Source organism: Piliocolobus tephrosceles, chromosome 5, assembly GCF_002776525.5.
Source record: "Piliocolobus tephrosceles isolate RC106 chromosome 5, ASM277652v3, whole genome shotgun sequence".
Lineage (NCBI taxonomy): Eukaryota > Metazoa > Chordata > Mammalia > Primates > Cercopithecidae > Piliocolobus > Piliocolobus tephrosceles.
The window spans coordinates 41,290,695-41,305,874 of record NC_045438.1 but is presented as its reverse complement, the minus strand read 5'-3'; the positions used below and the strand labels follow the sequence as shown (position 1 = coordinate 41,305,874).

Below are 15,180 nucleotides of genomic sequence, written 5' to 3'. Positions count from 1 at the left end.
ATTTATTTATTTATTTATTTATTTATTTATTTATTTATTTATTTATTGATGTAGTTGCCCAGGGCATGATCTCGGCTCACTGCAACCTTCGCCTCCTAGGTTCAAGTGATTCTCCTGCCTCAGCCTCCCGAGTATCTGGGATTACAGGCACGCACCACCACACCAGGCTAATATTTGTGTTTGTAGTAGAGTCGAGGTTTCACTGTGTTGGCCAGGCTGGTTTTGAACTTCTGACCTCGTGATCCGCCCACCGCCTCAGCCTCCCAAAGGAACCCTGCTTTCTCTTCAGGTGTTTAATCATCTTAGTTCAATGGAGGGGAAAGGATGTTTATGTGACTTGATGCTCATTGTGGGATTAATACATTTTTCTCATCTAACCTTAAAACCTTCTTCCCCATGCTGCCCCACCCTATAAAATATGTTTGCTCATATCTGGAATATATTGGGATTTGTCTTTGGTTCTCCTCCACTGTTTTTTTTTTTTTTTTTTTTTCATCTTCTTTACTTACTGAATACTATGATATTGCAAGTACGAACAATGCCAAAGAAGAAAGAATAGTAAGAACAGTGCCAAAAAGCACATATTCTACTTGCTGAAAATAAAAAGAAAACTCCTTAGAGAATTAAAAAGAATTTAAAAGTGGTAGACAATTTTGTGCCTGTCAAAGTCTCAGAGTTGGTATGTCCCTACTAAAGGCTGGAGCTCCCCAGGTTTATCTTGTCGAAGAAAGTTACCTACCCAAGCTCTAGGTCTAGTTCATTATTAAAAGTACCTGCTAAAATTGGAAGCACACAGAAGAAACTTTACAGGTGAAACAATTACAACTATGTGCACAGAACAAAACAGACTGTATAACACACACCACACACACACACACACATACACACACACACACACACACACACCATGATTGGACTGTAGGCTAGTGAGGTCTTCAAGGTTTCTAGTACAAATTCCTCAATCCTGAGATTCCTTCATGTCCCAATTACTAGTGATAGGGGAATCTGAAGGACAGCTAGGTTTATCTTTGGACAATTAATTACTAAGAGAGTCATTTGGTTCTTATAGCATTAACACACTGGTCCTAGTTCCTCTTTGAGATATGTAGAAGTCTGTTATTGCTTCCAGATGACCACTCTCCAGATATCTAAAGGCTGGTATCTTATTCCTACTGACTTTATTAAAGTAAATGTGCCATTTCTCTACATCCATTTTTAATGCAACAATGCAACAAAATTTGTACTTAAAAAGTAAACAAATGGATACATGAAAGCAAGAATGTTGTGGCTGACACAAAGGGAGTCCACAGTCCCAGCCCACCTCTAAAGAGGTTTCACTCACTCAGTATTGACAGGGACTGCTCCAAAAATTCCTCAGATAGCTTGAGACTCATCAGTATGCTGGTATGCCTGGACTAAATATTCTCTGTTCACCAACCCTCTCTACATTATCACAACCATGCCTGGAGATAAGCGTGATCTAACCAATAAAAAGTAGGACTCTTGACATTCCCTCTTCCTAATATCATTTAAGTGGTGTCAGTTTCATCAATGTTCCCATCACACTGCTGGGTCACTTGAAATTGTCACTGTGGTGACAAGGCAGGTCATTCCCATTCTACATTTATGTAATTGGCTTTATGACCCCTCAATGTATGATTTCATATCTAACAACATCGAATTCAGGCCATCCAAAGGTGTATGAAGAAAATTATCTAGAAAGTTGCCTTAAGGAAATATCTGTATAAAACTTTCTAGACTTTATTTATTCACTCACATTGACTCTAATCTGAGGTCTGAAATGGAAAAACAGTCTTTTAGCTGAAAGCTTCAGACAGTAATTTGGAGCATTTTGATTCTGAGTGAAACACACATACACACATTTATCATTATATGCATAATGGTCTGTACAATTAGAGCCTTATTTTTTATCTTTAAGATACACTTAGTAATTACTTAGTAATTTTCAATACACAATACTAATTTTTTTTAAAAAAATGCACATTCATAAAAGGATTATTTTTCTAGACATTTGAAAGTCCTTTGACCAAACTTTGGTTTAACTCTTAAATACAGACTGCAATGTAATTGATACTAAATAATAATTGTTCTTTTATGATCATAAGAAAAATTAACACATAAACAAACAAAAAAGCACAAGATTCTTTTTACACAATCACCTGCCTTCCAGAACTATGTTGTGCCCTGGGCTAGAACATACACAATTCAGGCCAGATTTTACTTTCAGAAACATTTCCCCTTGCAGCTGTTGATGTCTCATAGATATCAGAATAACCTGTGCTTTGAAATGATCTGCTGATATCATTGATTTTCAGGAGAGAAGGGAGGCTCCTCCCACACTGCTCATGACTAAGACGATCTGTGTGGAAACAGGCTCCTGGTTGCTTCAAAATGTACTGGCTCTTGGCTGTTTCCCACTCTACCTGAATCCATAACCCTCTGTCTGCTTGAAATATCATCATTTATCTTCAGAGTCATGGAGTGTTAGGTCACAAAAAACAAGTTATTATCTGAAACTCCTTTTAGAGATTCCTATTACGTGAAGAAAGAGCCAGAGAAACAGTTAAGTAACTAACAAAATTTAAATATTCATACACTTCTACGCCTCTCTGATCATTTTTATGTGGCTTTTAAAAAAATTCATCATTTTTTTTCAGATTACTAAATACCTGATCATTGTAAGAATGCAAAAAAATTCAGAGGTGTATGAAGTTCCATCGTCATCCCTCCTGTTTCTCCAAACTGTGCCTCTGAGATAACCCATTTTTGAAGCCTGATAAGTATCATTCCATGTTTTGTTAACATGTTTACAAAGTCTTATATAAACATAGATACATAATACATCCATAATAACATCCATAATAGTTAATGCAAGCTATTACAAATCTAAGATAATTTTACATTATTCTACAACATAAACTTCTGGGCTCAAGCCATCTTCCCACTTCTGCCTCCTTAAGTACCAGGATTACAGGTGTGAGCCACAGTGCCTGATTATAACTTGCCTTTAAACTTAACATTATTATCATGAATAGCCTTCCAAGCCAATAGGCAGTTTGACCACATTGTTTTGAGGCACTGAACAGTATTCGATGGAACAAATGTAAAATAATGCACATAACCATCCCCCTTTTGGTGAACAATGTCTTTTCTGGTTTGCTATTACAATGCTAGTTAACATAGTGATACAGATTTCTCTACATATTTATGTTTTTTATTTTATAGGGTATATGCCTACATGTGAGAGTGACATACCAATGTACACATTCTTAATATTTTTCTGTGTTACCTACACTCCCAAAGGAGTCAACAGTGTCAGTGTACACTCTTTTCCCAACAATTTTGATTACACTGGATGTTGTCAGCTTTTCTAAATGGTGTCAAGATAGTGGGTAAAAATAAATCACATTTTATTGTTTTAAGGCATACTTCTATGGCACGAGTGTAAGTATTCTAAATTGTTATTTTACTGTAGTTCTTATTAAAGGTTATAATCACCACTTGTCAAGACACAGTGAGCCATTTTTCCACACTACTTCTGAAAATCCAGAAGTGTACAAAATTCACATATCTAAGTGTCCCATGAAATACAATGTTAACTTACCTACTAGCAAACTTCATACTGCAATTCTATCATAAGAATTAAACTATGGGTATTATTGGAATCAAATCATAAGATTCTAATTTTAATCATCTGATCTAAGTGTCAACTGTAACAACCAAAAGAGATCTGCCAATCTCCTAACCTAGCTATCACAGTCAAATTAACAAAAAATTAACAAACAAGACAACAACCAAAATCTATGCAGATTATCACTAAGAATATGATATGATCCAGTGGAGCGCCTTTGAATTGAGGGATAGGGAAGGATTATGTGAGGTGGCAATAATTAAACTGAGATCTGAGTGTCAAAAAGAACGAGGTGAAGGAGAAGAGGAGACTAGGAAGGCATAGACAAGGAATAGAAAGGCCAGTGTGTCTACAAAAGAGTGAGAGTGGTAGAGAATAGGAGGATAGAAGGAGGAATTTTAAAGATTAAAAGAGAAGTAGATTTGAGGATAGGAGATAGGAACTAGGAGTCCTGTTTGCACATTTGAAGTTTAAGGCCTATTATAAATCCAAGGGTAGATGAGGATCAGCACCTCAAGAGATGGCTTTAGGGGCCAGGAAGGGGCCAGGATGGACAATACAGATTTAGCGGACGCTGGCGTCAAGATGTCACTTAAAGCCACTTGAGATCATCTAGGGGTTATCCAGAGAAGCAAAAATTAGTCAACGAAGGTGTAAACAAGGATATAACGTCAGTTGAGCACTAGTCTTCAAAAACATAGCAGTATTACACTTTGATTTATGCAAAAAAAGATTTTAAATATCAGATATATCCAAAGTTGTAATATGCATTATTTTAAATGGCTTGGGAATTCATTATAAGGCACCCATGCTCAGTCATCTTATGAGGCAAAAATTTTCTATTAAAATGCCAATAATATCCTCTAAAGAGTGTTTGTGAATTCAGACACTTACCTGTGAAGTGGCAGCATTTTAAGTGAGTCATTATTAGAGTGATATAGGTATTAATACAAAATGTTCCGGCCTCAAAAGTGAACACAGAAAACTATCTGTCACAAAACCTTATCTGATACACAAAAAAAGTTTAATAATGCAGGAAATAACAAATAAATAAGAAAAGCTCATGTGAGAGAGTAACTTAACAAGTGTAAGTACTTTGATTCTGGTGACCTTGGGAATGACTGTCTCCTTAAATTTTGTACCCCAGGTGATTCTCCTCCCTCAGCCTGGTCCCAGACAAGTTGATTCCCTTTCTTTACCCTAAAGAGACATGCTTCATTTACTCAAATGATTAAAATTCAAGAAGGTGCATATATTAATTAAAATGTTGACATCTAAAAGTCCAAATTGGAGGTGCTGTGGTCTCAAGAAGCCTTAAAATTATACAAATACGTGACCTAATAAAAATGAAAGTAAACAGACTTCAACCAATAATGTTAATCTCATAATTTATCTCATATCATGTAATTTATTCTTAATCACTTTTGAAAGTAGTTCAACACTGTACCTCATAACATCTAATATATCTTTAATTTTTCAATCTGTTTACAAGTGTGTTTCCTCTAATAATGACAGTAATAAGGAAAAGGATGGCTTTACAATAAAATTCTAACAAATACACACAAAATTCACTGAAAGATCTGTTCTGTTTTGAAGCCATTAAGTGCATGCCAGGAATTTTCCAAGTAAGTAACTGAAACTCTTAAAACACTTGGAAGCTTGGAAAAAAAAGTTTTCACATCTCAATACAATTTTAATTTATTGATGCATGAATAAGCAATTTTGGCAGATAATCTATTTCCATGATGTTTAAAATGTATTATTTATGATAATATAGATACATTATAAATATGAAATTAATAAATCTTGATTAAATTCCAAGTAATAAATACATAAGACTTCAAGAATTATGATTTTCTTAATTGACATTTTAGCTTTATTCTAAAGGAAAACATAATAAGCCTAATACATACACCAGGAGAATACAAAGAGTAAAATAGAATGGACTTAAATAAATTTGCTCAGTTCAGTGACAAAACGAGAAAATGAAGAAACAGTTTACTTTTAAACATCATTCACATTCCTCAGCCTCTAATTAGCTTATTCATAAAATGTGCTGTTTATAGAAAATTTAGTTTTTTCAGCAGTCAACAAGATCTTATTTCAAAGTTCAAAAAAATGTAATTAGAAAAAATAGACACTTTAATTCCAAAAATGCTGTAATTAAAATTAACTTTTTCATATCAAGTCAATTAAACTGCATAGTGTAAAAACTTAAGTTCCAATTCCTAATTCATATTGCAACATGCTAATAAAATGAGGATGAATGAAACTAGCAAAGTCTGTACTTTCCATAAATAACTATATGAAAACTTGAGAAGTACAGTATATTTACTCAACAGTAGAAGAAACAGTTAGCACTTTTTAAATGCCATTTATGTAGTTATCTCATCACTCAATATGGGCTAAGTAAATAAATAAAAGACAGCAAAGATTAAAGAAATAAACTCATTAGAAAATAAAACAATGATCAAAGAAGTAGTATTCACACAAATTTCAAAGAGGATAGACAAATCACAAACACACAAAAAAACTGCCCTATAAGGATAGAAACAGGAAAAAAAAAAAAAAAAAAGCAGTAAGTAAAAGTAAGGCAATGTAAATAAGTAGCATGCTTATGCTGCAGACAATGTCATCATGATTAAACTCGAGGTGTGAAAGAGAAAGAGTCTTACCTGAGTGAGGAAGACACATGATATATAAAGCAAATAAAAACAGGAGAAGACTGGGCTTCCATTTCCAATGGCAGCTCCACATTCGATCTGAGCGAAACATCCTGCAAAGAAAGAAAATGGCAATTAGGACATTCAACATTCAGTAAAGCATTATGACAAATAAAGTAATAGTATAGGTTTCCAGCATGGACTGGAAAATAAACCTTTTTCAGCCTTGCTTCCAAATAGTGGAGCAACTTAAAAGATGACGACGACCTAATGACTTCCTTCAAGCTAATTAGCAGAAGAAAATAAATCCATGCATTTTATTTGCAACATGGCAGCACTTTCCTTATCAAAATATACAAAGTAGGTGATTTCTGCATAAAGATGGGTAGTCAGACAATTCAAAAAAATTACTTATTAAAAAGTAAAGCAATTTTAGCTTCAGCCTCACCAGACTCATGCTCATCTGGGTAGAAGAAGGATGTTTCTATCAACCTTCCTTATAATCTCCCAGAAATTTAGACTGTAAGGATGTGTTTTCCTTAATGTCTGCTGCTTTACAAATGGAAATATTTAACATAAAATCAAATTGCCCAAGCTCTGTTCTATCCACTAAAGTGATACATTGAAGCATTAATATTCCAAAAAAGGTAAAGTCCTTATATATAAAATAGCTATCAATGTTTTTAAATGGCTATTAAACACCAGGTATTATAGAAAGTAGTAAATGACATTAGATGGAGAGGTGATGCTTTGAAAACTCAACAATCCTTCTGCACAACAGACTCATTTAATTCCAAAAATTATATTTAATAATGATTTAGAAAGGAACATTCATATTATATTGTCTCAAAAAAAATGGTATAATACAGTTCATTGAATCAGCACCATCAAAAAAAAAAAACAAACCAGCAAAGAAGGAAGAAATTAAAAATGTTAGTCATCAAAAGGGACCATAAGCAGACCGGTGAGCAGAAGAGTTGGGAGGCAGAAAGGTAAGCAAGCAGTAGTCAGAAATCTCCAGGAGACCTGAAAATCCCCTGAGGGAGAGTTACTTTGCCTATAAGTAGTAACTGAGACTCATTTTATCGAGGAGCAACTAAAAAGATACTTTAGGGTTACAGTAATATCTACCCTAAAGCCTAAAGTTTGCTTACCTGGGTAAAATGTGTAATACTAAACAGAAAAGCAGAAAGAGAAATACTCAAATGAGCAAAGTTAGACATCAAAGGACTACTGCACTTGCCTCAAGCCTGCATTTTTTAATCTTTAAGAGGCCATCTCCATCTCATAGCCAAGAGAACAAGCTTAGCGTGAGACAGATCTGGTTTGCTACTTATGAACTATGCTGCAACCCTCGGGAAATTGCTTGATGCCTTGTGCCGCCTATTTCTCACCTGTAAAATAAGGAACAGCAATAAACCTAGTCCACAGTGTTGCTGAGATGATTACATAACACGACACCTTGCAAGAACTTTCATGACACTCAGCAAGTACTCAATAAATATCAGCTATCATTATTATTATTATTACTATCATTCCAGACATTCTCCTTCAAGTGTTGTTTTTCTGTCCATAGTGAAATCAAAGGAAAAGATTCAATCAAGAGTAAACAAGATTAATCTCATATGCCAAGACCAATTGATTGACTTTATGGTCACTTCTGAGATCATCTGGGGACCGAAATGAAATTGGTTATTCATGTCTGCTAATGAATACAGAAATGTTAAGTAGTGTCTGAAACTCATGCCACATTTTATTATTCACCAAACTAGAAGTTCTAGAATCATGCAGGTCTCCTGATGGAAATTCTAAACTAGGAAAATTTGAAACTAGGAAAAGGTTAAGATTTGAAGAGTATCTGTTGTTTGCAAGTATGTTTTCAAATCCATCCATCCAAAATATTTGAGATTAAAAGCAGCACTGCTAATGAGAAGTATGTTTTAGTAAGTAAGAAATTAGTAATTATAATAACGGATGTAGACTCTTGAACAGCACCAACTTACCTCCTGGTGCCTCTATAAATTGTGTGGTTTGTAGGGCAAGTACTTAAACCCTTAGTCTTTTCTTCTGTAAATAGGATATTACCCACCAAAAAGAACTTGAAAGAACAGTACAGGGTAATCTGCAAGGGCTTTTAAAACGGTAGGTGACAAACTTCCGTCCCATAGAAAATTCACTTATTTGGAAGAATAGGCCTGTTTCCTACTGATGCTGGATGAATGAGTATGCTTTTAAAACAAAAGTACAATTACATATTCAAAGAAATTTAGAGCTAGAAGGACCAATGCTGAAGTCTAATTGAATCTTCTCATTTCACAAAAAAAAGGAAATTTGGGTCCCGAAAAATAAAGAGACAGACCAGTCAAATCTGGCTGACACCCTTACCGATATTAACAGAAGGATGTATCAGCTCAAGAGAATTCCCAGCTTCTTACACTTTTTGATATATGACAATTATCTTTTATCAACATGTAAATAATGGCACTTAGATTCATATAATCTCTAAATAATACTCATAGACTCCTGCTCATTAGTTTTGCCACAAAATACTATTTATTCGCTCAGGCAACTTCTTCGCTATAAAAGGTTTCAGCATTTAGGGATTCCGTATTCAATTCTGAAGCTGTCTTATCCAAGCTGCCTGCAATCCTATCAGTTGCAAATGATGATCACGGCTTAAGGCATTCCATGTGTCCAGATTCTATCACTTCAGACAGAAAAGAAACCCAACAAGGCAAGCACTTGTAACTAAACAAACCATAGGACAGACCAACTTTCATCCACTTTACAGTTTACTGAAGAAGATAAACAAATAAATTAAGAATAGAACAGAGGAAGGAAAGTACTATGTGTTTTCTCAGGGGATCACTTAGCAAAGATACACCCCTGAGATTTAAATAACTATCTCCCAAGAATGGAAAATCCTGAACAGGGTTACTAAGGTTCTAAATACGAACTATGAGGAAAAACACACACATACACAAGTACACTCATATCATTTTGATTGTGGTCTTAAAGTTCTATTGAAGACAGCAGGAACATTTTTTAAGTAAAAGACAGAGTCATAGACTCCTGTATCTGGAAGAATCTAAAGATTATGCAAAAAAATCTATCATCTTATAGGTGAAAAACTAAGATACTAAACTAGTTGCCCAAGATCATAGGATCAGTGGTGTCAGAGTCAAAACATCATTTTTGTCACTTGGCTTCCAACCTAGAGTCCTTTTTGAGAACCACACTACCTCTGTTGCAAATTTGTTCCCCTTTTCAATCTACATAAGCTACAAAATACAATTTGCTTGAGTCCTGTTTCAGGAAGCATTAGAATGTAACCCTTCTACAGAATTGCTTTAAATGTGGATATGATTCCTTGTATGCATTATTTTATCCAAATGGATCACCGAAATAATCTTAAAAATCTACCATTTTCCATCTCTCTACTCCTACTGGTTTCCCCAAAAGTCACAATTTAAAGATAAATTAGTGAAGAAATTTTGATATTAGCAGAGAAATTGATATGACACTAATGCAACCAATAACAGCAATTGTCCGAATTAACTGCTTTCGCCATATCCCATCCCTGTTTCTATGGCAAATCTTTTCATAAAAGGGACTGGGGAGTGGCAGAGAAAATACCTTAATTCTTCCAGAGTGAAAAGAACAGTAATTTGGTTTATTCAAGCCTGCTCATAATCGTATTTGTTTTTTTAGTTAAAGATCATGTTCCTGAGCCAAAGTAATGTATTAAAAAAAAAAAAGTGCTATTCTATTAACTCGATTTAAGTCCCTTTATTAAGTTGGGTGTACCTCCACTTCAAAAAGGCTGATTTATTCTTCAACCCTGCACAAATCTTAAACTTTATTTGAACAGTAACACGTATAACTGGCTTATACCAGAGGTGAGAGTAAAACTCAGCCTTAAGAATTACACACATAGGTGCACAAGAATGAGCACACGTGAAACTTGGGAAATCTGAAAAAGAGAAGTAAATTGTATCAATATACTGGTTTTAACATTATACTATAAGTTTTCCAAATGCTACCACTGGGGGAACTGGGTCAAATGTATACTGGATCTCCATACTTTTTGGCAACTATATTTGAAGTTAGAAATATCTTTAAAATTTCAATTGAAAAATGAAACACTTAAGCCCTTATGTATACAACTTGTTCTCAGATGGTTCAGAAAAAAATTGTGTGTGTGTGTGTGTGTGTCTGTGTGTGTACAGGAGGGGCTGGTGGGGAGGCAGGCAAGGAGGAACGGGAATGATTAAACAAATGGGGCCAATAATTAGAATAAGTGATTCTGGGTAAAAGGTATAGAGGTGTGTTCTTCCTTTGCATTACTTTTATTCTTGAAAACTTCCTGTAGATTTAAAATGATTTCTACAAGAGTTAAATACATACACATTTACATTGATACATATCACTGTTTTCATGTCACGGCTCTCTCTTCACTATTGAGTATTATTGCTTTAATCACTGTCACTTTGATAGAAGAAGTTGTGTCTCATTTGAATTTCGTTTGGATTGTCATGTTCAAGTCATTTGTATAGTTTTCTATTACAAATATAAATATTTTCCTCATTGGTTTGTGATTTTTTAACCACTCTTATTTTAAATATGTTCAACTTTTGTCATATTCACTCTGCTTTAAATAAATTAATCTTGAAGCTTTTTTTAAGGCATTCCAGATAATTCCATTTCAAGTAATGCTTATAAAGGAAAGTAAGATGACACTCAGGTAGTTTTTATCAATATATCCTTTATACAGTACCACCCCAGTCAACTAGATTGCATCTTAACATCATCCAATGTAGATAATAATCTCATCCAATTAGAAATGAAAATTGAAAAATAACAGTTTTTGCCCATGCATACCACAAACATTGAACAAAGTTTTTTCTATTTAGTCTAAATTCTAAATAGACTGTAGAAGCTTTTAATCATCCCATCAGAAATGTAAACTCTGTAAGATATATAGGCCGTTACAAAAATGGTCACATTTTAAAAAGCGGTCATTAGTTTATTTTTAATATGTAAACTAACTTTCTTTCAAATCATTATTTCCAGACATCAGAGTCATGTGTCCAGTTAGGCTACAAAACTACAGGCTTCTAATATTTCCCATAAACCAAGAGACAATAGCTTTATTCACCATTCATATTGAAAAAGCACAATGTCATGTAATTTATATAAGCCATAAATGGAACAGTAGCTTCATGCAGCTTGAGACAAATTAACGCAAGTCTTGCTACATCTACTAAATTTCTTAGGGTATGAAAAATATGCAGTCACTACAACTCCCAAATATATTCGTAAAGTCTATAATTTAAGAACTTGACTATAACAATATACAAATACACTTTCTCCACAAGGAGGAGGCAGAAAACACAGGTTAAGTAGTTTCTGTACTTGAATCTATTAAAATTTAAAGCATAATACAGCTTATGTTCCCCATTTTAACATTTCTCAACAAGATAGTAAGAATATTAATCTTGGAAAGATTGGTAATTCTTTTCATATATTCTAACAAACCAATACCTAAAAAGAATCAGACCATCCTAAACCACTCCATATGAATCGTAAACAGCAAAATGGAAAAAACATACCATCTGGTAAAAAATGGAAACTTTCAGTCAAAATAGCTCAATAAAGAATCTCAAATCCAGGTATCAAGCCCTATTTTCTATGTGATTTCATATTCACGTTTTTACCCTATAATGACCCTGGGGGAACTGGGTCAAAAGTATCTCCGTACTTTTTGGCAACTATATTTGAAGTTAGAAATATCTTTAAAATTTCCATTGAAAAATTAAACTCTTAAGCCCTTATGTATACAACTTGTTCTCAGATGGTTCAGAAAAGAATTGTGTGTGTGTGTGTGTGTGTGTGTGTGTGTGTGTGTTTGTGTACAGGAGGGGCTGGTGGGGAGGCCGGTAAGGAGGAACGGGAATGATTAAACAAATGGGGCCAATAATGACATGATTTTTTAATCACGAAGAATTCAAGTGGACTATATAACTTAATTTCATGATCAGGAAATTTTTACATAACCTGTTGATAAGCTTAACATCTTTTATTTTAAAAACAGGTATTTATACTTTTATGTGTAATATGCTTTTTATCTCATAAGATCTAAATACTTAGGAAAGGTGAAAAAACCTGGGCAAATATCTGCTGTCAAAATCCCGAGTATATTTTCAAGAAAAACTGAAGCTGAAAACAAGCTCATATTACTTCAAAATGTGTAGCCTGTATATGAGAACAAGTCTTATATGAAAATGCTGGCTGCATCCCAAAATAATTTTTTTCAAGTTATACCTTGCCGATTCCACTGGCATAAAGGAAACTTTAAAACTCCCAGATATGGAATTATTTCACATGCTGTTTTAGTAAAAATAAGTGGTTCATTTCTGATTACATCTCACAGTACTAGAAACAGAGTTACTGAATGCTATGCTTGTGGGCACTATCCTTTCTCCTATTTTAAAAATGTGTGTTTGGGGAGTGGGGAAGTAGGGAATGGAAAGTGCTGGAAAGTCTGGAAAAATAGGAGCTAGGGGGCAGGTCTTTCCCTATGTACTGAACTGAAAGAGTAAATTCATGTAGGTTCCAGGAGTTGGGGGAAGGAGGGTTAAGTACCAAGTTCTAGAAATTGTTGTACGTGAGTTAGTGGAAGGGGATAAAACGTCTGTCACGGTGTCCGCCCAAGATTAAGTAAAACGCCAGAAGGAAAATTACCTATTACAAGAAAAAGAAACTTCTTATTTGGCCACAAAAATAAGCTTGGCCCTTTTGAGTACAATATTTCTTTTCCCATTCTGGAAGGCCAGACGGTGCCTGGCGACCCTTTCATGGGGTCGCTCTGAGCCACCTCACCATTAGGATGACAATTCTATGGAAGCAAAACCTTTCAAGTTTCTGTTTCAATGCCCCAATTCTCCCCGCCCCCATAAGTCTATGGAAGTCCCCTCAGATCCTATCACGTAACGTGGCATAACCCTTAATTACTTCTTAATCTCCAAAGCACACTGAAAACATTTTCTGTGCACCTTAAAAAAAATTCAAACACCCCAAAGATCCAAGAATAACTTCTACAGTCAATGGTGACAATGTGTAAAGTCAACATTCTCTCGGCATACCAGTACCTTCCAAGACCCCAGGTGTTGATCCCGGAGAACGCCTTCTTGGCAGGGCCAGGCCCCTGGACCGAGGAGCGGTGCCTGTTACTCCTTGTTTAATTTGAATTGAAAACACGCTTTCCCCATTCTTGAAGCCCTGCCCTTTTTATTAGGCTTTACACCGCCCAAATATGAGGTTTACCTCGCTGGGAGGGGGAAGCCACACACACACGTGTCACAACTCCACTTGGCAATAGTCCTACTCCTCAGTGCCTCGAGGGACAAACTGAAGACAAACTAATTTATTCCCTCCGTGCAGTTGAAGTCCTTACAAAATCATTTCTCTTGCGGGTGGGGTGGTCGGGGAGGGGGCGTCAGAGGGTGGACAGAGATAAAAGAGTGAAGGAATTCCGAGCTGAAAGGTCGGACTTACATGTTGACATTACTGCGCCGAGGTTCCCTTCGGCCGCAAGATCATCCTCCACCACTTCCCCAGCTCTGCTGCCGCTGCTCCACCCAGAGGGAACCCGCGGCGGGATCCTCCTTTAGGCTGTTTCTGTAGAGTTCATGGGCTTTCCCGACGGCGTAAGGTGAACCCTGGGCGCAGCGGCGTTCAGCGCAGGGCCTGCGGGCGAGAAAGCAGGCTGGCGGCAGGTTCCTCCTCGCAGGGAAGTTGGCAGGGTGAGGGCTAGAAGATGAGGAAGTCGGGTGTGCGTGGGGCTGGTGCTGAGGAGACCCGGCCGGGCAGGGTGAGTGGACGGAGGGGTGCGCGTCGCAGGTCCTCGCCCCCGCTAGCGGGAGGCGGGACTCGGTCACACCACCCTGGGGACTTGGGTCCCCCTCGTGGGCGCAGGCTACTCTCCCCCGGCCCGTGCGCTCCGCCCGCGCTTCCGGCGCAGCGGCGTGACCGGAGCCGGGGCTCAGGTGCGGCGGCGCCGGCGGCGTGGACTTCTGACTCGACTCCGGCGGCCCGGGTCTGGGCGCTCTGCGGCTGGGGCTGTCTCGGAGACGCAGCTGCCCCACCCAGGATCCTGAACCTCAGGGACGAAAGGGAGAAGTCGCCCCGCGGGGCGGGACAGGCGCTCTCGGAGCGAGCGGCGAAGGGAGAGTGGCGGCGGGTAGGCGTGGGGTGGGCGATGGACGCAGAGCCGGGCTGAGCGGGGAGGAGACAGGGCGGACCTGGAGGTCGCCAGAATGCTGGGAGCGCTGAACCGGGGAGACCCTCAAGGAGAGAAAGGAGAAACTGGGAAGGCAGGCGCTCCTGTGGCATCTCCCCAGCGTTTGCAGCCCACCCGAGTCCCCGCGCGGGCCCCCCGCCACGCTCCCGGGTCGTTGCTTTGCTTCACTTTTCTGACACTTTCTTTACTTTTCTGTGTTTTCTCACTAGTTCGCTTGCTCGAAAAACTGAAGGAATGTTAACAGGGGGCTAGGAAGATGGTCACAGAACATTCTATTGAGACGGATTGATTTGCCAATATAAATCTAGCTGCTCGTTGGGGAAAGTTAGCTGCCTGCTCTCCAGTGCTCCTGTAAATTTAGTAGCTGCCTGGCAAAGGGATCTGGACACACCTCCTTGGGAATGAGAAATGAGAAGGGCTTACACTTGGAAAGAGGTTTTCTTCCCATTGTATACTGCCAGAGTTAGTCCACAAAATGCTAGAGGCAAACCTTCCGGTGCCAGGACTGTATGCACATCCAGAACCCTAACAGCCCAGCTTGCACGGTGTACACACTGGCACAT

The 15,180-nt window shown here is 37.5% G+C and overlaps 1 protein-coding gene across 1 annotated transcript in view; it reads right to left on the bottom strand.

Annotated features, from left to right (window-relative positions):
• The window catches only part of ADGRG6 (adhesion G protein-coupled receptor G6), a 132,018-nt gene extending 118,447 nt beyond the window's left edge, over nucleotides 1-13,571 (bottom strand). Inside the window, exons 1-2 of the mRNA XM_023183761.1 lie at nucleotides 13,467-13,571; nucleotides 6,328-6,428 (exon numbers count right to left, since the gene is read on the bottom strand). Of these exons, the coding sequence (XP_023039529.1) occupies nucleotides 6,328-6,427 (100 nt within the window). The 5' untranslated portion in view covers nucleotide 6,428; nucleotides 13,467-13,571. The remainder of the gene's footprint in view (nucleotides 1-6,327; nucleotides 6,429-13,466) is intronic.
• Nucleotides 13,572-15,180: the final 1,609 nt, after the last annotated feature.